Here is a 27,559-nt window from a genome sequence, read left to right as displayed (position 1 = left end):
AATATTTGGTAATAATATTGGTGTATATATCACATTTATGTCTGTGTACACTTGCTGTCTAAAAAGCAGCATCTTCTTTCATTTAGCAAATGTTCCTCCAATTTTTGGAATTTTAATTCTGAATATATATGAATGAACATTACTCATACCTCAGAACTTTTATTTTTAAAAGTATTTTTCAGGCTATTTTTTTAAATTATTATTAATAATGCACTTCTTAGGAGTTTTTAATGTTCCTAATCTTCCTCTGCCATTCTTCTAGATGAAAGGTGCTTCTTTAAGTCAAAATTCCCTAACTCCATATGCAGGAAGAGCCAGGGAAAACTGAAGCTATCTGAACTGAACTTCTAGGCATATGGGACTGGCTACATTTTCTTTTCAAGCTTATGGTTTTGTTTCCTAAATCCTTCTACTTCATTTGTGTTTTTTTTTTTTTTGTTTTTTTTTTTGTTTTTTTTTTTTCAGTCTGATTTTAACAAACTGAGATGTATATTTAAGTGTTGCCTTTGTTGTGTCTGTAATACCCTGGAAGGCTTTTTGCTTGGAGATTAGAAATCTGCAAAGATCTGAGTTTTCCATATGGAAATTGTACCGCTGCCCATGCAGAGAACAACAAGTCCTCTGCCAGTCTGATGGGAGACAGGGCTGCAGTTTTGTAGACGTTATTTACCAGTTACATTTTTGTGGACATTTTTCACCTGTTTGAGCCATATTTGATTTATAGGTTATTCAATCTCTGTGCAAAACTTTATTGAAGATGCTTTGGCTTTGCAGTTGCCCCATTGTCAGATGGTACCAATTGAAAGGATTTTTTACTATCAAGTTAATGGTTCTGTTAACATTTTTATTCTTATATCATGTACTTTTTTTTTTTCCTTTATTCTTTTTTTTTTTTTCCTTTAATAAAGCAAATGCTGCTCACATTCTCAAATGTGAGCTACGGTGGATCTTAGGATGCTGTTGAAAAGGTATATTTGTTCATTTCTATTTATGCAGTGCTAGAATAAGTTGCTGGATTGATAGTCGTAAAAAATGAAAATTGTCCATTATCTGAAAGAAAAAAGAAGAAACATAACAAGTTTATTCATCCCTGTTAGCTCTGTAGAGGGACAAAGAACTACCTTAACACTGCGTTTGTGTAGATTCATCCTCACTGAATGAGATCCTTGAGGTGAGAGTAAAACACCTTTAGTCTCTATACATAGCAGAAGAAGAGACATGAGCTGCTGTGAGGAATAATTCAGATCATAGGTGACCTTAATTGGTTTAATTGCCTGGGGAAGGCCACCTTGCTCTTTCTGTCTTCTGCCATTTCTGTTTCTCCGTAGATAACCAGTAGTGGCTGTGCACTTGGTTGCAGGTTAAGGTACTCAGCAGTAAGTGAGAGAAATATAAACTCTTACTACTACTGTAACCAACCTTCCCAAAATTATAGGCTGCTCTATCAGGAGCTTTCACATTTTTTCTGCAACTGTCTCCACCCTATTTTCTGCTCTTTATTCCATTTCTGCTTGACCCACCTAGAGTCACAGAGCTGTAATGTGATTCAGGTTGAGAAATATCTCAGGAAGACAAGCAGGTTGCTCAGGACTTTAGCTGCTTGGGTCTAGAAACTCTCTAAGGATGCAGACTGTGCAGCCTCTCTGGACAGCCTCTTCTGCTGCTTCTCTGTTCTCAGGGTGAAAATGTTCTCCATATGTCAAGTCAGAACCACCCCTGATTGAGTTTATCACCACTGTCTCTTTCATTATTTTTTTTCAGTTTCCATGCACCTCTATAAAGATCATGGCTCTGTGATTGGATAATCTCTTCTTAGTTATTGGAAGGCTGTTGGTAGGTACCCCCAAAAAAGTTCTATTTTTCAGTCTGAGAAAGCCCAGCTCCCCCAGTCTCTCTTCACAGGGCAGTGCGCCATACCCAGCGATCTCGGTGATCCTCCATTGGATTCAGTCAAGTTTCTTGATGTCTTTCTTGGGGTGGATGTGGTATTCCCACCTGGGTATGGCAATCCAGATGTTGTCTAAAGGTTTGTGGATAAAGGGGAATAATGTGAACTTCTTGTGCTCTTGAAAAATATTACAATTCAGAAACCAGGAAAAGCATGAAGCAGATCTGGAGCCAAAGATTTAGATTTAGTTTCTTCTAATTCTGAAGAGAATGTGCTCTCATCTGCATCACAGCTCCCTGGTGAGCCCTGTCACACTTAATCCAAGAAGTCTTTTCTCTAAAAAAAAAGTCAACACATATTTTCTTTTGGTTTTGCTCTCATTCCACAAAAATGCATAATGCTTGCAAAAAAACAAAGCTTTTAAGTTGACAATAAGTTGCAGTGTGAAGAACAAAGAAAAGCTTAATAAAATTAAAAACTAGACAGAGTAAACCAAAATGAAGAGAACCTCAGTGACTCACTACAGAATGTGTTGACTTAAATGTCTTATCCGAGGGATTATAGATTTTAGTGGCTTGCAGTAGATGACTAACAATATATGGCTTAGGCTAATTAGGATGAAGTTCAGATATGAATTTACACACATCCCAGGTGCTGGGAGAGAGTCAACTGACTTCCTTCAGTTAGGGAGTTTTCTTGTAGACTTGCAGTTTGGAAAAGGCTTGTTAACAGCATTGTGGCATTTTATAGCAGGTCAGAGAGTTCACTTCCAGAGAGAGGGTATTGTGTTTTCTTAGATAATGGCTCCGACAGAGGGATGGGAATAAGAGACCACAGACTTTGCCAAACACAGATATCACAGGGAATATTGGATATTGAACAAACCCTGCTCCCAATGAACTACTGTCCAAACACCCTTTCTTGCTCCTTTCACATTCTTGCTGACCTTGGGGTAGCTTGAAAATGTCCCACTCTGCCTCCTGGGTTTCTTATACCAGTGAACATCCCTAGGTGAGAAAATGTGTGAAAGAAGGAATTTTCTGGAATACTGATGAAATTCATATTAAAAAAAAAAAAAAAAACAAAAAAAAACCATCTGTGTTTCGTCCTCATTTCCAAAGTGATAATGGGTGAAGTATATATGAATCCCTGGTTCTGCCATTCTCAAAAGGTATGAGGACTCACATTTCTTCCTGCATGACAGTGCTGTGACTGAAATTTCTTTAGATACCACTGTGATGTTTTAAAGAGCTGTATTAGTAGGTTAGGCTAGGAAATATTTAATGTAATAGCAGAAATTGGTGTGAACAGCTATTTTATGGATATGTAGTGAAGTTGTACCAATGTTGGTAAATAAACATGGTGAAGAATTGGTAGGACTGCAGCAAGAGCACGGCTAACTAATATCATTCTTTTCCTATAAATTGCTGATGTTGTAAGCCAAATAATCACAATATTGAGTAACAGACTTCAGGGACTGAAAATGCAAGAGTGTGTATAATCCTGGCTGTTACATATTTTGGTTTTGTTCACTAAAGTGAATTGAATTAATGTCATGAAGCTGCAACACAGGAGGCTGGGGTTGGATATCAGTAAAAGGTTCTTTCATTGAGAAGGTGGTTGGGCACTGGAACAGGCTAACCAGGGCAGTGGTCACAGTACCAAGCCTGCCAGAGTTCAAGAAACATTTGGACAACTCTCTCAGGCATCTGGTCTGATTTTTTGGTGGTCTGTGTGGACCCAGAAGCTGGACTCAATGGGCCTTTTGGTTTCCTTACAAATCACTAAATTCAATGTATTCAACTATAGTGTCCAGTTCTTGGCTCCTTAGTACAAGATAGGAAAAGGCACATTGGGGAAAGTCCAAAGAGCGGCTACAAAGATCATAAAGGGACTGAAACATCTCTCCTGTGAGGTGAAGCTGAGAGAGATGCGACTGTTCAGCTTGAAGAAGATAAGGCTGCGGGGCTTATCTCATCAATGGGTATAAATACCTGAAGGGAGGGTGTAAAGTAAATGGAGCCAGGCTTTTTCCAGTGTTACTCAGTGCCTGCCAGGACAAGAGGCAATGGGCAAAAACTGGAACCCAGGAGTTTCCATCTAAACATCTAAGCACTTTGTTACTGTATGGGTGATTGAGCACTAATACAGCTTGCCTGAGAGGTTATGGAGTCTACCTCTTTGGAGGTGTGCAAAACCTGACTGTACATGGTCCTGGGCAGCTTGCTCTAAGTGGCTCTGCTTGAGCAAGGCTGGGACCAGATGACTTCTGGAGGTTCCTTCCAACCTCAACCATTCTGTCATCCTTTATTTTCCCAGTAATGAGAAACTTTTAAGGAAATCTGTCCTTAACTATAGTTCTGATAAAGCTAGTGAACTTATTATACATTTAGAATCAACTATCTTAATGTGATGTAATCTGAAACTGTTCTGAAGAGGAAAAGCAGGTTATACCATGAGGATAAAATTTTTATCTCTTTTCACTTTCAAAACAAATGTGTGAACATCACAGAAGCCACCTGCTAATGCTGATGTAAGTAGTGGAAATGCAGCTACAAATGGGACATCTAATAGCTGTTCATTAAGGACAGTAAACATTTTAATTGTATCATTATATTACACAAAAGAAGACAGTGCTTTCATGATGCAAGGTTCTAGAATGAGAGTCAAATGGCTATCTGCAGGAGGTAGGGTGAATCTGAACAAGAAAACTCAATTGCTTAAAATAAATTGTTTAAGTTTTTAAATTTCTCTTTCTTTTCTTTTATTCTTCAAACAGTGGAAGCTCTGCATTTGGGAACACTGATGGCAGCACATGGCTATTTTTTTCCAATCTCAGACCATGTTCTGACATTAAAGGATGATGGCACCTTTTATCGATTCCAGGTAACTGTTTTCAATATGTTCTTGACTTGTACAAATGGAGGCTCATTTTATACAAAGGTTTATAGCAAATTGTAACCATACTTCTATAACCTAGTAAATGGTGCTAATTCCTCTTAAAGTGAAAGGCTTTATTTAGTAAATGAAGACAATAAATTCTGTTAAGATGATTTTGATCCCTGGAAAAATGTCCTTGGTAAGCATGATAAGGCTTATCGTGAAAGTATCTCTCATGAAATAAATTCATCTAATATTTTGCAAGTATAGTAAATGAAATCAAATGATCTTATTGACTCTGATTCCTAACATAGCCTTAATTTGTAAAGGGGGAGGTATTTTTCTTATTAAGCATATGTTAAAATAATAAAAAAAAAAAAAGTTAAAAATAAAGGGTAATACATACATTCTTTCTTATGTGAGGATTTCCTTTTAATAACAAAGTAGTGTGTGTTCTTTGAACAAGTGCAAACACATTTCTACATTGATGTGTCTGTTCCATTGCATATCACAAGCATATGCAGAGCCTTCAGAAGAAGCTGGAAGGAACATTCATTGTATATGTATGTACATCTACCTATATGTATATTGTTCACATATCTTTGTAGTTGTATTTTATTGTTAGATTTCAAACTAAGGTCTTGGGGAACTGAAGTGTTGATTTTCTAATAGTGAATAGCAAGCTGGAAATTCACAGACCAACACCACTTATGACTCAAAACAAATATTACTGCACACTATCTGATTATATATCCTAGAGTAGAAATCAATTGGTTTTGTGTGCCATGTGCCACCTTCAACAGGGGTGGTTGTACTCTGTATTGCTCTTAAGCGGTGGTCACAGCAGATCTCACCAACAGCTGCTCCAAGATATTTGCTGCTTTGAAATGATCTGATGGTCTTCACTATGAAATTAATTATATGAATACCATAGTTTGGGAAGCCTGCTCTGATATGATCAGACAAAATCTTTTGTTTTATATATATTTAAGTCTTTGATTTGTTTTAAAATAAAATAGTTAAATAAAGAGTCATTAAAGAATAAAATAAAACTAAGATTATGATCTTTAAAAAACAGAACAAAACTGAGATACATTGAAGATCAAACATAGTCTAAAATGTTGTAGATGAATTGCTGTACAATACTTCCATCAGTATTTTTGCTTGAGCTCTATTCTATAGATCCACAGAAAGGAAGAGAAAGCATCATAGATCAAAACAAAACAAAACAAAACAAAACTTAGTGATTATAACTAATATCTACAGAACACTCTGGTAAGAAAAAGAATGTTTATTGGATACATGCCTACAGTATCACTATATATTTGTGTGTAGATCTTGTGTTTCATACAGTGCTAAAAACCCTGCTCTTCAGCAGGACATTTATATCTGTGTATGGGTAATACAAAAAGAAGTCACTCCAGACCTTCTTCCCCAGCCACCTTTGATCCTGGAGAGTGGATCTGAAGGAAAAATTTTCCCTCCCATGGTGTTTCATCCTCCTTAGTGTTCAGTATAAATGAGAAAGGATGGCACACGGGTGAAGGGGCTTACTGCTGAGAACTTCCTTTTGTAGAGAATAGGACATACTTTTAGGGGTGCTGGTCATTGACTTCTGCACTGCTACTGGCCTGCTGCTATCTCAAACATGGGAAACCAGCACCCCTGCTAGCATGATTATTCTTCTGAAGCAAAGTATAGATGAGAATTAACTGCACAGTAAACAGCTGAGCAACCCACCCTGTCACAGGCTTTCCTCAGAGAGGTCTATAGCCTACGTTTGGACATGAAGGTTTACTTAGGGTTTGAGTTTGAAATGGTGTCATTTGATTTATGTAAGTTAAGGATTTAGCACCTATTTAACATATGCATACGAAATAAAATATTTTCATCAAGTGTTGCTTGTTATATACCTGCAGTACTTTGACAGTTTGCTGCTCTATGGAATTGCATAGCTGTTGCCTTGCTATTACTATGCTAACAATGTTTAAACAATGTAATTTTAGCTGTTGATGTATGCCATAAGAAAACAATTTATAGTGATGTCATACTGTTAACTGGTGCTGTACCAGCCAGATTTATCATTAAAATACCATATTCTGTACCAAAATAAGACTAATATAAAATCTGTTACTGACACTGTTAAGTTGGAAGGTGAAGATAACATACCCAATAGGGAAGAAAGGTTTAACTGTAAATGTGTGAATATTGCTCTAGAATAGTTGTTCAGAGGCTTCAGAAACAAGACCCCCTGAGTAATGGACAAGATTCACAAATATCTAGATATTTTAATAGAAAGAGAAAACAGTGCAGCTGCCAGAACTGAAAAGTTCAGAGGCCATCCCTGCAGAGAAATCTTTACCTACAATACAAAGACCTGACCTACAAAAAACAGGCTAGCTACAATAATGTTCTCCATTTTTTCATGTTCCAAAGGATGACGCATTCCCTCCTGACAGTAAAATTGCTTCAAGTTTGTTTTAAACAAGCTGCTGTTGTATAGAAATAGCTAAAAGCAGTGGAGATTGTGCTTCCTTTGCACAAATGCCTTTTTACAGGCAAAATTATGCTTTTTCAGTTATTACTGTTGCCATCAGGAGGGATGTAAAATTGTAGTTGTAACTGCTTTTTTAAATAAGGTGGCTTTAAAAATAAATAAACAAATAAATAAACCCTTGATCATTATTTGACTTATTTGGGTGTAAGGAGGTCCATTTCTGCAATAACAATTTAATTCAAAAGGGGGTGGATCTAAATATTACATACCTTACTCAGAAAGGTGATTTCTTGCTAGTCTTAACAAAGCAAAGCAGAAACGTAGGGTTAGTGATTAATGATATTTTCTGATCCATCCTAAACAGCCACATTGCCTTTGCCTGGTAATTTAAGCCCTGGGCTTAAGAAGGAGATGAACACCTACTACCCACCCTCCTCTACCCATAGGCACAGACATATGAGGGGCCCAAATAAGAAAAGCAAGATGAACCTTGGAAAGATCTTCCTGGAGCCAGGCATTACTCACAGAAGTGCCTTTCATTCATATCCACATAGGTAATAGTATGGCTGACCTGGTGAGGAATGCCTGATTTACCCTTTCATCTGCTAAACTTCTGTAGTAGCCTCCCAGGAAAAGAATAGTGATTTCTTCTACAAATTACACATTCATCCTAGGCTTCTCAACATTCTTTGTGGAAAATAGTGTTTTCTAACAACTTCTGTCTTTAGACAAACTCCTAGGATACTTGAAACTAGGATACTAGGAGACTTGTGATAATCACATTCTATTTTATTTAATTTTTTTTTTTTTTTTTAGTGAGATCAACTTGCCATTTAAAGTAAGCTAATTTTCAAAGGTGAAGTTTAAGTTCTGTTGTTTTATGACTTTTAAGTTGGAAGGCACACGTAGCTGAGAAAAATTACAGAAATGGGAACAAAATTTCTTGTTGTGAAAACATAAGTCTGGTGAAGTTAGCAGCAAAACTCATGGGTTTAGCAAGGTGATTTCATCTGTGGTATCTTCTGTTCTTCCACTGGGAATGCTTTCTGGATGAATGCATTTAACCAGGATGACATTCTGGTCTTGTTTTTCCTATACCTGAAGTGGAAAAAAAATATGTAGCAATCACTATAGGGATCTTTTAAAATCTTTGCTGAAAACTAATAGAGCAAGAATTCTAGTGGATCCTTCTGTGTTAGGGGGAATTACATTACTTCCAACATCACTTTGAGCCTCCCTGGTCAACTGACCATTCCTTGGATCGGTCTTGAGTCTCTGTGAAGTCTCCATTTTGAACCCTTAGGGAGTGTTTGAATATCACAGCTCTCCAGCTATCATCCACAGCTTAGCTGGATCATCTACCATGTCTTGAGGGAAGGATTTTATTGGAAGATAGGTTTTTGCATAAAAAAGAAGTAGGTTATCTTACCCAGCATTTGGCTGATTTTATTTGGAAATTGCAGAAACAAGGACTAATAATTATCTCTTCAGCTCACGCACAGTATATGCAGATGCAGTTTAGGTTCCAATGAGGGAAAACATTTCAAACCATGTGTTTTCCTGACTGTTTTAACAGTGCCCTTTTTTAAATTCTCTGCTCATACACACTTTCACCTCACTGCCTTCCACACTCATCCCCTTTCCAATATGGAAGTAAACAGTCACAGAGCCCAAATCTTCATTGTTTCCAACTTCCTCAACTTCTTTTTTAATTATTTCAGGGTAACAGTGGAGCACTACTTGCGGGTGTCCTTTCTGTATGGGCTTGATATTACTAGACCAGTGTTCTTAACCTTCTCCTTTACCAGAAGATTTTTGCATCAACTGCAGTGAATGTAAAGCTGAATGTCTGTGAATTCTGCCATCCATCATACAAGGCATTTAAGGTCGTGTATAACTTATTTTTAGGAAATGCTTGATTTCTGCAGTTTGTAAAGACTCCCTAGTGCCTGTGAGAACTGCAGTAATATGCAAAGAAAGGTTTAAGTGTGATTCCTCCCCCATCCCAGTAATTGGATTTTAAAAGATTTCACGGAGTGGAGCAGCTTCAGAAACAACTCTTTTCTTATTAATATCAACCAAGGGTAGCTGAAAGATGCTTAATGATTCCCCTCTTCAGTAATGCAATTTAATGCATAGAAGTTAATCATGTTTTATAAAAGCTGATAGGCTGATTTTTACATGTGGCTATTTCATAAGCTCAGATATTATTATTGATTAATTTAATGGTAGAGCCAAAACAGATCTATTTTTTTTACCACAGGATCTCTCACCATACACAGCAGCCACTGCTCACAATTTGTTTAGTGTGGAGTAGGGGCTATTTTGCAGCATTTTGATTCATGTGACTTTATTAAAAGAAGGTTTATGGATTTCTGTGGTTAGCATCGGTTAACGATACGTCTATAATTCAAGAGAAACAGTGTGCATTTGTGAGTTCAAAACCAGTGCTGTCAATGGTCATAATGAACTTTGTGACAGCCTGTTCTGTTCCAAGTACTTAAGTGGTTCCACGATAGCACATGCCATGCTAGGTAAGCCTTATTTCTCTAGCTGCTGACTTGTACTGGCTGCTTATTCAAATTGCAGATGCAGTTAGACAAAGTGCCTTATCAGTGCATACTGATAAAATCTGGCAACGTTATTTCTGCCTCGGCTGATAAACACTACTTGACTTTCCTCAAACCTTTCTACCACCCACCTTCCTTCCGGCTATAAGTGGAATGTCATGGGAAAATGACAGATGTTCCCTCTTTAATACTTGTTCTTGATGAACTGCTTCACATTCTTCTGAGGAAAAGTAAAATTCATTCAGGTTTTCTACATTTCACAAAACTTCATATTTTCTAATCTTGTCTTGTAAAATGTTTGTGTTGAGTTACAACATTTTATACCATGCCTGAAACTCTCCTAGGGACAATCATTACCTACACAGGGTTTCTAGATCATGAAATAAGTCAGAAATAAGAAAGCAATATGGTACTTTGCTTTGGTTAAAGTACATTTCATCTACGGTTTATTTCTCATGTAATAAGGGCTTTACACCATCAGAGACCTAATATGTTCTTAAGAAATAAAGGTACGTTCTACATTTAGCTTTTGGGGATTCACAAATGCATATTGTATGACAATTGTTCGATCTAGGAATTAGATCTAGAAAGAATCCAGAAAGAATCCAGAAATTTTCAGCATTTGTCCCCATTCTGCAAGAGGTAGATCTTTCCTTTTTTCTAGTTTTGTGAGACTCATCTGCCTTCTGTGTGTTCTTTTCTTTTCTTTTCTTTTCTTTTCTTTTCTTTTCTTTTCTTTTCTTTTCTTTTCTTTTCTTTTCTTTTCTTTTCTTTTCTTTTCTTTTCAGAATAACTGCTCGTGTTTCAGAGGTAATTTAAATGATTTTTTTTTCCCAGGCATAACTTACCCTTCAGATAACTTGCACCCCTTTCAAATATCATGCAGATAATTCAGTATTTTTGATAACTCTTACTGGTTCTCCATAGCTATTAGAGAATTAGAGATAGAAGGGAAAGAAGTATTAGAACAAATTTCCCCTTATAACACACACATACATGCATCTCAGCGCTGCAGAATCAGGAGTTGTTTTGTTTATTTGGCTTGGTTTTTGTTTTCTACAAATGAACCCACAGTTTACCCGCATGAAAATGCACAGCTTTCCTTAAGCATTCTGTGGTGTATTTCATCAGGCCTCTAACTTAAATGTTCTGACCTCATATAAATATTTCTCTCTCTCTCTCTTTTTTTTTTTTTTTTTTTTTTATATCCTGTACTTTGCTCTGTAGTCTTATCTTCATGTCAAAATTAATTTTGGGCATGTTCACGGAGCTGATTGCAAGCAGACTTGAACTTGTTCCCACTGGGAGCTGGCTGGCTGGATGCCAGCCCCAGCCACATTGCAGTGTCTGAGCTGTTGAGTTACACTTCTCAGCAGGCCCCATTAAATGCATCCGAGCACCATGCAGGTAGGGCCATAGCTTGCAGCTGGGAGGCAGCTTGTGCCTGCCCAGGTCAGAGCCTCAGTAAGGAGAGCTCATGCCTGCCTGCTATTCCATGATAGAAAGACCCTTATCTTTCACAGTCTCTCCTTTCAGAGACTCAAATAAGGAAGACATTTAATAATAATCTGTACTTATCTATAATGTTACTTGAAACCCTTTCCCATGTTATAAGGTTTTCTTTCTGATGGATTTTCTCTTTTGGTTTATCTTATAACATGTTATGAAACCTTTTATTACCGCTTATGTACTTTGCTAATTAAAACTCATGTTCTGTTTTTACTCCCCTGCTTTTATCTCCAGAGGGATGGTGGTGCGGGGATGCTTAGACTTAGTAGCATACTTATTCATTTGTGCTTTTTGCCTGATCTCTTTCTGAGCTTAGTTGATTGGAAATTGCCAGTGAGGTTTTACCAGTCTGACATTATGCTTTTTCTCTAAAGGTAATTTAACATTTAATACAGCTTTTTCAATAACTTTGATCTCCCTTCCATCTCTTCATCCCTTAGTTTACTTTCTTCCCAAGAGACTTTATCTGCCTGAGAAGACCTTCTCTGCCAAGAGATCTTCTTTTGGCATTGGCTCAAAATCACAAGACAGAATTAATTTTTCAAATTTCATCAGGGTAGGAGTATATCTTATTTCTCAAGAGAAATTTGAAGTGTTTATGAGGAATTTTGCAAGTATTCCCACAACCATAAGAACTCTGCCTTTCTACTTCTGAAAAGGCTCTCCCCCTGTACCTTTCTCCAGACATCCTCTACCATAGCTGCTACTCCCCCACAAGCAACATCTGAGCCCCAGCCAGTTTCAGTTTAGGACCTGCTTGAGTGCATATAGTATATTTGGTATCCTCCCGCATTGGATTCTTCTTCAATAAGCTCAGCTTGAACCTGTGTAAACAGAGGTTAAGATTACTGTTAGCAGGACAGTGATATGGTTATGTTTTCCTTCTTGGGCCTCTTTAAAGATGCACTTTAAGCCCCTAAGGAAGGACAGATCTTCCCCCCCAGCTCTGAAAACTTAAATGATAGTAACTTTGTGCTTTATATGACTGGCATGGTTACATTTATTTTATTTTACTTTATTTTATTTTATTTTATTTAGTTTCTTGCTTCTTTGGGATTTGTTGAGTACTATTATTTATTGCTTAGGAGTTTGCTTTCTGTTTACATCTGTGCTTATACGGGTCACTGATTTTGGTGGCATGGTGAAAGAACAGTTGGTAGGAAGAATGACTTATTAGCCTTCCATTACAAAGCAAGAAACAACTGACAAGAAACTTATCTCAGCCTTTGAAGTTTGCTTGTGATTTTATTTTACTATTTTATTTTCCTTCCCCTTCCCTTTCCATTTCTCTATTTCTATTTCTAATATATATCTTTAACCTCTTAGCTCATTGTTACTTAGTATGTAGCAAGTCCTAAATTGCAGCTGTTTGTGTTGATGGGTCATTGTTACAATAGAGATAGATTTTTCACAATACATGTTTAACCTAACAGTAGGTGTGAATGTGTCACCATTCAGTCCTCTTGACTTCTATATCAACATTAAAACAATTCTAAGGGAAGTGAGCAGCAAGAGAAGTTTCCATTTGTGCACCTGGAAGATGTTTTGAGAAAAAACAATAGGAAAGAGAGAGTAAAGCAGGTTTACCTGAAGAGGTATCTGTGGTTTGAAATACTGCACAGACCGGTCCACATGTTTAATTAGATTAATTGAACTTCTCAAATAGTATATAATTTTTGTGTGTGTTTGTATCTATATGAATGCACTATGCATAAAATAACCCTTAGATTTTTGCAAGAAAGTTAGTATGTTAAAAAGGAAGTTATTGGTGTGAAAAATGGCTAGACTGTCTTATATTCTTTATTTGGTACATGGGAAATATTTTAACAATGCATTTCACACTCTTTTAATAAATATAGCATTGAAATACTTGTTGATGTTTTTCTTGGCTTTCAATTCAGATACCATATTTAAAATGACACTTGATAAATAATTAGGAAAAATATAGGTTTCCACAAATGAAAACAACTTTGATAACTTTGTGAAAATAGGATGTGTTTATTGGCATTTTTAAACAAATAACTCATAGAAAAGTGTATTGAATAGTAATATACCCTGATGAAAACTCTTCAAAATCAAGAACTAAATGTATCCCAAAATATGTTCCGTTTTTTCACCTTCTAAAACTGATTCTTCAGGTCATGTGAGAGGTGTGTTGCTAGGGAAGATGAAAAAGAACCTCAGTACCTAACCTTTTTTTTTTTTGTTCCCTTACTTTTAAAAATAAGAAGAATGCTTTGTTCTTCTTCTTCAATGCCATTCTGACACTAGTGCAATAAAGGAGTGTATAATTTTCTGTTTTGATGCCTATTTCAAGTTAACAATATAATAGATCTACCAAAAATGTTAACTGATTTTGAAAAACAGTATCAACCCAAGAACTGTATAATGCTTGCATTGTCTAACTTGAGTTCCCTACTTTTTTTTTTTTTTTTTTTTTTTTTTTTTTTTTTTTTTTTTTTGTCTATAGACACCCTATTTTTGGCCATCAAATTGTTGGGAGCCGGAAAACACAGACTATGGTCAGTGTGGAAATCTTTCCTATTTCTCTCGGGATTATGTATTATATGAATGAACACATCATTGTAATCTGTCTTGTTTAATCATCCCACTATTAAAACATAATTAATGTCATGTAATTCCTATGCAAAAATTGCTGATATTGAAACAAGTGTGTTGTTACCTTTTTCAAAGTTTATTAAAGTGAGAGTCAGATTTGGTATTATTCTGAGAAAAAAAAAAAAAAAAAAGCCTCAAAGGGCACCAAACCTTAACTTGCCATTTATATTTGATGTTTCCTTCAGAAAGTGTAATCATTTACAGTGACAAAATCTCAGGGAAGCAGAGGACATTTTATTGATAGCTGTGCAATAATTATTCTCAGATTCAGACCCAAAGATGTAACTAGTTTAGATCTCTTATTTCTGACAAACAGGAAAAAGAAATAAAATAAAAATTGTTATGAAAACTAATATGGTTCTAATATGAACTGTATTGGAAAATACCTTATTTATTTCCCTGTTTTGTGGATTTCTATTCACAATTTATACATTATAATTAATTATGTATACTTTGGAAATTCTAAATATAATAGGTATTAAAGTATTGCAAAAAGCCTTAGGCTAAGCTTTTCAAAAATGGTAACTAAAATTAGATGCTTCCGAACAGCAGACAGTGACCTAATTTTTCAAGAAAATGAATTATCTGTGAGCTGTCTCCATTAGGGCATGTGCATGATAGCTTATCTTTACAAAAAAATAAAATCTGGAGTGTCTGCTGCCTTTTGGAAATTTAGGTTGATATTCACTTGTAATAAGGATTCAATCTCAGCTCTTGGAAGCTGAAGACTGCAGGGATCAGTGTAAGGGTGGATGGTTCCAATGGACATGTCTTGCTTTTTTGGAGCTGACTTAGTTTGATTTCAAATACGTTGCTAAAAACAAAACCACAATTTCATGCTGAGACTCTCAGCAGAGATGAGTGCCTTCAATGTAAAGTTTGCAGAGTGCCTCATTCTGTAGAATGAGAAAAATGTTCATTCTTCTTATAACATGATGATAAGCGAAGATGTCCAGCAAGTAGTTATCAAAAGCTACAAAGGAGAAAAGATTCACTCAAACTGCATCTGAGTGATTAGGCACTCCATCCAAGGGAAATAATCTCTGAATGAGACATGTTTGATTTACCACTTATTGCATTTTTTTTTCTTTCCTTGAAAGTGTTATTTGCTTTCCTCAAAGGGACACTTCAGTATAGTCTTCTAATACGTTAAAGATCAGAAAATAATTTGCTGTGGTTTTAAGAGACATTGAGTTGTTCAGCTCTAGTGTGTATGACATTACTGGGAGAATTTTAATAAATAAGCATGCACTTAACAGGTCTGAACTTGAGATCAGGCTGAGAAAGTTTCTATTCATATCCTTTAATCTAAATTAAGAGAAACTGTAGTTTTCTAGTAACAGCTAGTCACTGGCTTGGGCAATGAATTATATACATATGTCAGTATATTATATTATATACATAATGTCAGTCAGTGAACAGAATTCTTAAATAATCTATGCAGTTTTTTCATACCAGAAACAAAATTTAATTTGCTATCAGATTCTTCCCTTTGTTGAGCAGTACTTGCTTGAGAGCTTTTGAGATCTAATATAAGACCTGTAAAATATGTTCCAGTTGGTGAATTTAAGTTCTTCTGTTGCAGTTGGGTGAAGGAAGGGAAAATCTCAACCCTGCCATGTCATTTCTCCTTTGGAATCAAGAGCCAATAAGTAACCTACCTGCAGCCTACACTAGATCTACTTAAGGCAGCTGTGAGTTGCCAGAATTGGCTAAGGCTAGAGCATTCACAGGAAAGTAATTTTTTATGATAACTTTTCAATAGTTTTTTTATTGGGTTAGCCTCTTCCCAGTCCCAGAAGTTAGCCTTTGCCTCGTGGCCTGAGGATTTTTTTTTTTTTTTCTGATAGCTTTCTCTGCATACAAACAGAAGGAAGACAAGGGAACTAAATAAGCTTCTTGCAAAAAGGATCACGTATCTGTTGTAAACAAATGGTCATCACAACAGTAAAGAAAACTCAAATATATAATACTCAAAAATCCTAAGTAAAATAAGTAGGATTGAATTTGATGATATTAAATTCCATCCCAAACACACTCCAAAAAGGTTCTGCAGATTTTCTCAGTAATTGTTACTTATTAGAAAGTATAATAAATAGAATTTATGCTATTACAAGTACATAATTGCCTTTAGTGCTTGTCATGTGTTATTGTACTATGCTGTGCTTCTGTTTAAATGGACACATTCAGAACAAGCTTGAATCTCTACCTCCTAAAACAAATGACTGGCAGGCATTAGGAGTGTCACAAGCAAGCAAGCAAGAAATAGGCTTTCTCTGTAATATTTCTTTATCAAAGCTAATAACAAAGCAAACCACTTTCTTTGCCATTGACCTAACTTTACAAGTCTTTGAAAACGCACTAAAATTTTATTTTAATTTAAAAATTGCACTCAACCATTTATCATTACTCAAGCATGGCTGTGCTACTGTCCAGAATGCAGAATACAGCCAGAAAAATAATCGAACTAGAAATTAAATGATCTTGAGGTACTGCAATTACCAGAGCTAACTCAAAAGGAAATATCCATATATCTTTGTAAAATAAGTTAGTATCTTCTCTAAAATATCATTTGTTGACCCATATTAGACTTTAATATTACATATTTTCATTAAAAAAAAAAAATCTTAGAAAAATGTAAAGAAAACAAAAAACACAAAACAAAACAAAACAAACAAACAAAAAATCTTCCATAATTTCAAGAAACTTCAGGCTACTTCTCATAACTAAGCCATAGTGCAGCACTGTGTCTTGGTGACAAAAATAGAGCTTGGACTAACTTACTGTACATCAACATGAAATTGTATAGTATTTGGCTATGATTTTAGCTATGTAAACAGTGATCAGATAGTCATTCTGAGGCTACTAAGAAATGTTAATATTCACAAACTGTGGAAAATTTCCTTTTCCTTCCCTTGAAAATCATGCCATAAAATATATCAGGATAGATGTCTCAAATTACAAATATTTTTTAAAAAGTTGGGTTCTTTGATTCTGTCTATTGAAGAACCATTTTAATGCCTTATACCTTGAAGTCCACTCATACAAGACACTTTGTTCTGTGCAGAACCCCATTGGATTCAGTGAGATTTTATTAATAAAAATATGCACGTTTCTCTTTTTTATTATTATTTTTTGTTGACTTTTTAAGTCTGGTGTAGTTCAAGTCACTTTGCATTTCCTGTTAAGCCATGTTCCTGAATTAAAATTTGGTTTTGTAACATATAGAATTCGATTTCAGTTCAAAAAACAGGCTCTGGAAATGAATGAAGCTGTGCATGCTATCTACCTATAAACATTTTTCTTTTCGTGTAGATATAACTTTTTTACTAACATATTTTTGCTCTAGCAGATTAAAAACAGTTAATTTTATTAAGATATAATTAAAGATGGGCACTTTTTAAATCCATTTAATTTAAGAATGGGTAAATATAATATCACATATGAAATTATTATCCCATATACATATGGCCTCAGCTCTCATGGGATTAGTCCAAATCTCTTGGATGTGTAGTGAAACACAACTGCTGCAAATTTGATGAGTTTGCATTCTTACTGTTCTCTTGTTTGAATGAGATAACTAAGAAATATGAGGGGTTAGGGGAAAACTTCATTCACAACAAAATGCAAATTGTTTTTGAGTTTGAAAATCTCAAGCTTAAGCCTAAGCATGACCATTTAAAATGTAAAAGAGTTTTGGACCACTACAACACAACAGTCAATTATATAGTTATATAGTTGCAACTATATAGTTGCAAGAAGGTGCTGTTTCAGCCTTGTGATTTTTGTGTGTGCCTTTCTCCCAGAGAAGTTAGAAATGGGTGAGTTTTGCAGAGTTTCAGTAGGTTATGGAGAACACAGTAAATAACTGATACTGCAATGTGAGTTTAAAAGCACCTCTTTGTGTTCAATAAACGACAATAAGTAATATATTTTTCTATATATACAAAGTAAATTCTTAAATTCTGCTGTTCTGAAGAATGACAAATTTTAAATTATGTTTAGTAAATTAGTAATTTTTTTTTGATAAATTTAAGTTGATGTTTAGTAGCCCTCTAGTTAAAGACATGGTGTGAATGTAGTGTTCTAGGAAGTTAGAACACTTGCAAGAGATAATGCCTTTATTAATTACTCCCTTTGAGTATATGCTTCGTTTCTGAATAAGAACAAGCGCTGCCTCTAAACTTCTATGACAGTTCTATAAACATTCCTATCCAGTCTGATTTACAGTAAAATATAGAAATAATCTACCTTTGGTATATGAAAGTTGTTGTCTCAATGCAATTGCTCTCCAGCCTTTTTGTGAAAGCAAAAGTCCATCTGTTTTTTCTTGATAATTCAACTAACAATTAAGTCCATACATAGCTTGCTTCTTAGAGATACTTTCTTATTATATAAATTAAACTGACATAGGCCTCTCTATGTTCAGCCTCTGTTGCTCCCTTCCGAACATGAGCCATAGCACCTGGCTCATTTACTTCTCTGCAAAGCTTGCAGTCATACTAAAAAGTGCATAGTACATAGTGCCTGTAAAGTAATTGAAATAATCAATTTTTTTCATATATTGATTTTTTTTTCCATAATTTTCTCTCTAGTGTTTGTTGCCTACTTCTTTTACATACCTACTTTCAAATTCCTCTCTGAAATATTGGTTATGTTAGGAATTTTCTTTCTTGCACAATTTTCTGAACTCTTTTGCTTGGAATAACTGGCAAGAAGGAGGACTTCTATATAGAGGAGGATACAGAGGAGTCATTATATCCTTTCTTTCCCCAAATGCTCAGGCAGGACTCCCTTGGCAACAGCTTAGCAGTAAGCAGTCTGGATTTGAGAAATATTAAGCCCCATTGCTTGCCTGAGCTCTGCTGGAAAACTGCATGTGCTCAGCATCTCTGGATATTAATCCATAAATATGAGTCAGTAGCTTGGGGCAAAACTGGTAGCAGAGTAGCATTTTGTTCTATATAAATTGTCAGATATGAATAAAAATATATTTATTAAAATGTATGCCTTGAGAATGACGAGAAATTTACCAATACAGTGTAAATAGTTTGTGGATAGCTCTGTAATTCTATAATCTTGATTCTTGATGCCAAATATTTATTTTTTCAACAGTTAGTGTCAGCACGAGTATGTCAGAGTATGACTCACACAAGTAATTCTTTTAGGTTCTAAATAGATCCCTCTTTTAACGACCCACCTCAAAGAATCTCAAAATTTACTCTATTTCCAGTTGTAGTAAGAAACAGACACTTTCCACCAGACTCAACTAATTTATTATTTTTTTTTTATAAGACTGGCTTGTGGCTCTTTAAGTGGATTTTCTTTGAGAAACTACATATACAGAATGTGTTGGCTAAGCTCTTGGTGACAGGTCTAAGTGAGGGCTACAATCTGTCAAACAGAATTGTCCCTCAATAAATGTGGCTGGGTCCAGTGCTTGCTATGCACAATATTTAATCTGCGCAGAACACAATGAAAAGTACTTTGGGAAAGAGACCTGTGTTAACAGAAAGATGTACTAGGTGATCTACAAGGGTTTTTTTGTTTTGTTTTGTTTTTTCCACTCTGGATTTATTCCATTATATTACTCTATAGGGCTATATCATTTACTCTTTAGGAGCTATCTCTGTCATATAAATGATGAAAAGAAAGTCTCACTTCAACAAACATGTCCTGAATGTTTTTTCTGAACCTTGCTAATTCTGACATTGACAAACTACCACAGAGAGGGCTCTGTAAGCAGGAGGCATTTCCTGAAAATGCTCTCCAACCAGATCACAACTTCAGAGTTTTTTACTTACCCTAATTTTTCTTTCCGTGTATGTGTAAATTTCCGTATGTGTAACATGTAAAATGTGTTTGGCCAAGACGTTTGTATGCACATGAAAGTATTACTTTACATTTACATTACTGCACATTACTTTAATAGCTTTATTTAAAAGCATTGATAATCTGCATCTAGGCCCCATATAAATAGAGATATAATCTATCACTATAAGTTCTGAGATTTATAAACATAACTCAGAATCACAGAATCACAGAATCACAGAATTTCTAGGTTGGAAGAGACCTCAAGGTCATCTAGTCCAACCTCTGACCTAACGCTAACAGTCCCCACTAAACCATTTCCCTAAGCTCTACATCTAAACGTCTTTTAAAGACCTCCAGGGATGGTGACTCCACCACTTCCCTGGGCAGCCTGTTCCAGTGCCTCACAACCCTTTCAGTGAAGAAGTTCTTCCTAACATCTAACCTAAAACTCCCCTAGCTCAACTTAAGCCCATTCCCCCTCGTCCTGTCACCAGGCACGTGGGAGAACAGGCCAACCCCCACCTCGCTACAGCCTCCCTTGAGGTACCTATAAAGAGCGATAAGGTCGCCCCTGAGCCTCCTCTTCTCCAGGCTGAACAAACCCAGCTCCCTCAGCCGCTCCTCGTAGGACTTGTTCTCCAGGCCCCTCACCAGCTTTGTCGCCCTTCTCTGCACCCGCTCAAGCACCTCCATGTCCTTCTTGTAGTGAGGGGCCCAAAACTGAACACAGTACTCGAGGTGCGGCCTCACCAGAGCTGAGTACAGGGGGACGATCACCTCCCTAGCCCTGCTGGTCACACCGTTCCTGATACAAGCCAGGATGCCGTTGGCCTTCTTGGCCACCTGAGCACACTGCTGGCTCATATTCAGCCGACTATCCACCATCACTCCCAGGTCCTTCTCTGCCTGGCAGCTCTCCAACCATTCCTCTCCCAGCCTGTAGCTCTGCTTGGGGTTATTGCGCCCCAGGTGCAGGACCCGGCACTTGGCCTTGTTGAACTTCATGCAGTTGACCTCAGCCCATCGGTGCAGCCTATCCAGATCCTCCTGCAGAGCTTTCCTACCCTCAAGCAGATCGGATCTGGATAGGCTCATAACTATCCTATAACTATAACTCATAACTATATAACTATAACTATAACTATAACTATAACTATATAACTATAACTCATAACGTTCAGAATTACTTTCAAATCACCGTTTGTGGTTTTTGTTTGTTTTTGTTTTTCTGTTTCATTATTAATATGAAAATTAGAGCTTTCAGGCCATGACGAAACATGTATTTTTCTGTAGCCTTGCTACTGCCAGCCCTTTGCTGGGTGGGCACTGAGTAGCTGACACCTTTGTCAAGTAATGACCATCTTCTGATGCTGTCCCTGTAGCTGGGTTTTGCAGTTTAGAAGAGAACTCTCTCCATCTTTTGTTTTCTCTGCTTTGTCTTGGATTGCACATGCCCTAAGTGGTTTCTATGCAAAGTCAATGTATTTGGATTTGTTAGAAGTTTTATATCAAATTCATATGAGCCACTATTAAATGAGAACCAGTGAGGAGATAGATTATTAATTAATTAATTTATTTATTTATTGTGCCAATACAGTTGATTAAATTCTTGAATGCAAATTTGCAAATTGAAAGAATTATGAAAGAATTATAAGGAAGCATGAAATAATTCAATGGATACTATTTTAAATTAGATTTGACAGCAGGATATTCCTTAACTGATCCCATAATTTAGGTGGGTTGGGTGTTCTTTATTCTGAAACCTTTTTTTTTTTTTTTTTTTTTTTTTTTTTTTTTTTTTTTTTGTCAACCTGCAGAATTTTATCAGGCAACATAATCTGAGGAATTTTCTGTGTAAAAGATGGATTTGCCTTTTCTAGGTCTTGAGCTCTCTGTTAATTTGGAATTGGTTTTCTTTCTTGCCCTTTGTTAATATACAAAATTGTAATTAATTTGGATCTACTCTTCTAAATTTATAATCAAATCACATTCCTTAAATGATACAGAACTATTGTGATCACAGATTAAAAGGTAGGACTATTGGTAGATATTATTGGTATTAAATGGTAGGACTATTCCAGAAATTATGTTTTTGACCATTTGGCAGTTTAGTGCACATAAACTATCACAGTCTTACTTGTATTTAATGTTCTTAGTGTTTACTGAAGTGTAGTTCTTAATACATGAGGCTGACCCATTTGTACACCTAAAAGAAAGTTATCCTCTTTTTTTTCTTTTCTTTTCTTTTTTTTTTTTTTTTTTTTAAAGACTAGGTGAAACTCACTAGCTGTCACACTGTCGCAAAGAAAAAAAATATATATATACTTTTTTAGAGCTGACCTAAAGATGGCATAAATAGTCCTGGAAATCCTGATGCTTAAATAAGATAGTTGTTTTATTGTTTCTATTCTGTAGTCGTGCTCTGTGCTGATTGTCCTGTAATTCTCCATCTGACACAGATGATCGTATATGGAGAACTTCTGTCAGCCCACAGGGCACTTTGAAACCCTTGGAGCTTACAGTATTTCCTTTTTCCTTGCTCTTTAAATGCTGACTAGGCAGGTACACACAGACTCTGAAACCAGAATTTTTTACTCAAAGAAACTATAAATTTTATCTGGCCTAAGTGAAGAACATGAGTGTTTGCTGAGAGTTACACCCACCATCTGGGGCTGAATCAAGCTGTAACACTATTGGCACTAGGACAGTTATATAAGGAGTTTAAGTTTGTGTATATGGTGGTGGATGTGTAGGTGGCATTATCTGTGGTCTTCAGAGGCCCAGTTGTATTTCCATTGAATTTAGCTGAGGCTTTTTCTTTGCTCTGTGGAGCAGAGATTTAGGCCCCTTTTAGAAACAAGTTTAAATTCCCAACTTTAACTATTGGTTGGAAGCTTCTTTTTTTTTTTTTTTTTTTTTTTTTCTCCTTTCAGTAAGCGTATGTAACACAGTGCATTATCAGTCCAGTTCCTTGATTCTAGAATAAAACCTGTATTTATCAGAAAGAAATAAAAAAAGAAAAAAAGTTCTCAGTGAGCTTTCAAGTACAATCAAGCAGTCAAGAGCAAGAAACAAAGGTAGTTAACCATTACAATGGATTATTTTGGATATATCAGTTTAAAAACTTGCAAGAGAGAAAGCCCAGACACCCTCTTCATGCAGCTATTTGTAGAATACTTCTGATTCTAATTTTAAACTCTGAAATTTTCCAGGTTTTGTGAACACCTGAGCAGAGTTTTCCAACGTGTTTTAGTACTGTTTTGTGGTTCAGATGCCCATTTATATACGTCACTGGCCATCTTTCATTATGAATTGTTGCATATTAATACTGTTCTTAAACGGCTGGAAAATTTTCTCATGCTAATCAGTAACTTGTAAAGCATATAGCATCTAATACACAGTTCACTTTAGTGGAGGCAATTATGTTGATTGCAAAATCCATCAGAATACACTGGCACTAAAAATAAGATGGTATGTGGCTGTCCATATATAGTAAATTGAGGTTATTAATCAGACCCTGTTCCCTGCTTATCATTCATCCATATGTTAAGCATTTTTCAGCACCCTTGTCAGAGAATAGCAAAGGCATGCAGCTCTGCAACAGAAGGTAAGCAAGATCTGTGGGTGTCAACAATGCAAGCAGGGGCAAAGTCCTCACCGTCAGGGTTGGAAGTGAACAGGAAAGTCCTGGCTTCAACCAGGAAGTCAGAGCAGCACTGGTAAGGTTCAGGGATGGTTACAGGCATACCTAGTGTAGCTCAAGCAGGGGCCATGGGAAGTATCTGTGCTTAAATGCAGCTCCTGGGCCAGTGGGTGCCACAGTAGCTCTGGATGGGCTGGCTGGGGCACTTATAGTTCCTTGGAGCACTGAGGGTCCTGAGCAGGATCCTTAGGGGTCACTTTCAGTAAAGGTGGCCCTTTTATTTGTTGCATGTACTGCAGTTGAATGGGCCTCCACCTGTGCTGCTTTAGAGAAGTGTAGGCTCAAAACTAGAACCTGCTTCAGGACTGACCCAAAGAATAGCTGCAGCCTGGTCTTCTTGTTCCTGACATAGACAATTAATAGTACTCTCCTTCATAAAATGGTGATTGTTGACTAAATTTAGATCCTTTTCCCTTTCTTTGAAGACTTTCAAACTTTCTTTGTTCTTTCAGCATCCTTGCTTTAAAGCATAAACATTTCTGGCTTGGAAATGCCTTGTGTTCTAATGTGGAGCAGTATGACCACAAGAAGATATGTAAGAACAAAAATAGAATATTTTGACAACTTACTTCCTTCAGGCACAAGAGCAAACTGCAGAATTTTACAGATTCTGTCAAACTGCCAATACACTACAATTACCAAAGACCATCCGATAATGATGGAGTCTGATAATTTGATGGAATATGCAGTTCCAAACATCTCTCATTAACAGATCATAAATGAACACTGATGAGCTGAAAATGTCTTCTCCATTATTGTAATTTCCATTCTACAAATGCAGATGTTCATGATTTTGGGGAAAAAAATGGGAAACACAACACTGGGTGTGATGTCATTAACTGCATCATGTTTTTGTGCTAGAAAACCATATGTGAAGATAGAGAAGTGATAAGCTTTTAATATCAGAACCTTCCAGCAGATTTTAGTTCCATATCAAGCTGTAAAAACACTGAAAACTCATACAAACCATGAGATTAGAAAAGCAGACACTGTCATTTTCTGAAATGTCAGAGGATCATGACTCTGCTTTGAGATAAGAACAGGAGACTCACTGACATCACTCCCCCTGCCCCGATGCTCAAGGTCAAGTTACATGTTTCAGTGCAGAAAAGGAATGGTACCAGCAAAAGGCAGCAGAATCCATATTTCAGATCTCGTTGCTCTAAAAGCTGAAAGAACAAAAGCATATTTTCCTGTGTCTTCAAAGGTTCTGGCTGAAAATGAAAGATTTTCACATTCTTCTTGCATTCCAGCTTGTTTGTGAATTTTGCAATGGACAAGCTGAGGATTTATGCCAACAAGAGTGTGAACTAGTGAACTCAAATTCCTGAGCTACTGCCACCTTCTCCTGTGACTATAGGAGTTCTTATATAGATCCTCAAACATGCACTTTTATAATAAGGATGTAATTGTTAGAACATTCTTCAGAACTATTTTCTTCTTCTTTACTAGTAAACACGTCATATTTCCCAGATAACTAAATCTTTCTTGGGCATATTCTGGCACCTAGAAATATTTTTGACTTAAAGAATCTAGGCCACTGGGATTATAACCCTTAGATTCCTGAAAGGGAGGGCATCTGGATATTCCAGAGAAAATGTCTGAAGCCAGAACATCATTTTTTGAGTCTATGGACATAATGAAAAACAAACATTCTTGTATGGACTATATGCCATGGAACTGGAGCAAACAGGTCATTAAAAGGACGCTGGGGGAAGACACTGCAGTGCACTCACACAGTGAAGACGGGGTTTTCTCAGACACAATATCAGGTTAATAGTATGGCAAGCTAATTCCATTCTCACCTACTCCTGGTGACCTGCTGGTTGTTTTGCCAGTGCTGAGAACTCAGTGATCTGAAGTTTCTTCATTTGTTAAAGCCTTCCCTGACAGAAAGGTGGACAGTCAGCCACCTCTACAACAGTGACTTTTGTTGGATGTAGCAAGGGATGCTAATCCCAGAATATATCCACTGTGGGACTCAAAGAACTGCTAAACTAATTAGGGGTGTCTCTAACAGGGACTATGAATATAGGGTTTACAAGAGATTAAGCGTGCACAGAGAGCAGGGAGATTGTTTTGTTTCTGTTGAGATGAAATTAGGTTGCTTGAAATAGACAAATTTTAACACTTAGAATTATTAGAACTTTCTACACATTTCTATTAAATATACACTTTATTGCTAATATTTTCAAGGAATTTATGAATGTTTTTCATGTTCAGTAAATAACTGATTTAGAAGGAAAAGAGAGGAAAATGCTTTACTGTCACAGGAGCTAAATAACGAATAGCATTTTTGTCCTCAGTATTTTCCTACCACTGTACTTATTGTGGATGAAGCCTAAGTACAAAAGAATTCATCCCCTCATATTTTTGTGGCATTCCAGCATGCATGCCAATGCACTAGTGTAACTGTATCATATTATTAAAATTGATGGAAAGTGAGGCTATAGAAACTCTTTGACTGATGTACTTGTTGTGTGATTAGTGGATTTGTTTCTCTATTTGTAAATTTTGCGGACACAGAGATTGCACTGGGGGGATATGGGAGTATAACAAACAGAGGAAGTGGCAATGGCTTCTTAAGGGAATGGAAAGCCAAAAAAAAAAAAAAAAAAAAAAAAAAAAAAGTGAAAGAAAATAGATAACATGTACAAAATGAGGAAAAAAAAGGCAAAAACTGTGTCAAATTATAACTACATTTTGCATCAAGTAACACTTGTAACTGCAGCCGGAGTTACAAGAAGTGCTTGTCATCAGTTCCACTGAAATAACCTCTACCAGTGTGGGTTTCCACCCTCAGCAAGTTTGCGGATGATGCAAAGCTTGGCAGAGTGGCTGACACACCAAAGGCCTGTGCAGCTATTCAGAGGGACCTGGACAGGCTAGAGTTGGGTGGAGAGGAACCTCATGAGGTTTAGCAAGGGCAGGTGCAGGGTCCTGCAGCCCATGGGGAACAACCCCAGGCACTCATACAGGCTGGGGGCTGACCTGCTGGAGAGCAGCTCTGCAGAGAGGGACCTGGGGGTCGTGGTGGACAAACAAGTTAACCATGAGCCAGCAGTGTGCCCTTGTGGCCAAGAAGGCTAATGGGATCCTAGCCTGCATCAGGAGGAGTGTGGACAGCAGGTTGAGAGAGGTGATCTTCCCCCTCTACTCAGTTCTGGTGAGGCCACATCTGGAATAATATTGTGTGCAGTTCTGGGCTCCTCAGTGCAACAGGGATGTAGAACTTCTAGAGAGGATCAAGAACTTCAAGAAGGTGATTAAGGGATTAGAGCATCTGTCCTATGAGGAAAGATTAAGTGAGCTGGGCCTGTTTAGCCTAGAGAAGAGGAGACAGAGAGGGGATCTTATCAACCTGTATAAATAAATACCTGAGGGAATAATGTAAAGAGGGTGGGGCCAAACTTTTCTCAGTGGTGGCCAGTGATAGGACAAGGGGTAATGGAACCACAGGAGGTTTCATCGCCATATGAGAAAGAACTTTATGGTTCAGGTGATAGAGCACTGGAACAGGCTGCCCAGAGAGGTTGTGGAGTCTCCTTCTTTGGAGATATTCAAAACCCGCCTGGATGCGATCCTGTGTAACATACTCTAGGTGACCCTGCTTCAGCAGTTTGGGGTGGACTAGATGATCTCTGGAGGTCTCTTTCAACTTCAGCCATTCTGTGAGTCTGTGATTCATTAGACATAAAAATATATCCTTATGTGTAAAATATAACTGGTCTGACTACATTAAAAAGCAAATCCCAATACAAGATAAGCAATTCCTTCTTCCTAGTAATTGCAAGAATTATTTTCCTATATGAAGTTATTTCTCTTTGTTTCCATGGTGGACCAGTTAGCAGTCGGGAGAAAAAAGGCATGGCCCATTCCTAGGCAGAAATAGTAAATATCAGCTTGATTTGCTGATCATAGAGACCAGAGATAAATTACAGTATTCTTACCTACACTGATCAAAAGATTCCTCCACCTCACATATGAGAAGGTGCTCTCAAGTAGTGATACAGGTAAACACTGCTCCCGCACCTTAGCAGAAGGAATTGTGCTTCCCTGCTCATCTTACAGTTGGAAGA

At 36.8% G+C, this 27,559-nt stretch overlaps 1 protein-coding gene across 5 annotated transcripts in view; it reads left to right on the top strand.

Annotated features, from left to right (window-relative positions):
- Window positions 1-27,559, top strand: part of RGS7 (regulator of G protein signaling 7) — a 265,169-nt gene that overhangs the window by 168,057 nt on the left and 69,553 nt on the right. For all 5 annotated transcript variants that reach the window (XM_032183705.1, XM_032183710.1, XM_032183708.1 and 2 more), the window contains 2 exons: window positions 4,668-4,774; window positions 13,815-13,866. In XM_032183705.1, coding sequence (XP_032039596.1) covers window positions 4,668-4,774; window positions 13,815-13,866 — 159 coding nt within the window. The remainder of the gene's footprint in view (window positions 1-4,667; window positions 4,775-13,814; window positions 13,867-27,559) is intronic.

This window comes from Aythya fuligula, chromosome 3, assembly GCF_009819795.1.
Source record: "Aythya fuligula isolate bAytFul2 chromosome 3, bAytFul2.pri, whole genome shotgun sequence".
In the NCBI taxonomy this organism is placed as follows: domain Eukaryota; kingdom Metazoa; phylum Chordata; class Aves; order Anseriformes; family Anatidae; genus Aythya; species Aythya fuligula.
The sequence above is the reverse complement of the archived record's forward strand: the minus strand, read 5'-3'. Positions and strand labels throughout refer to the sequence as shown.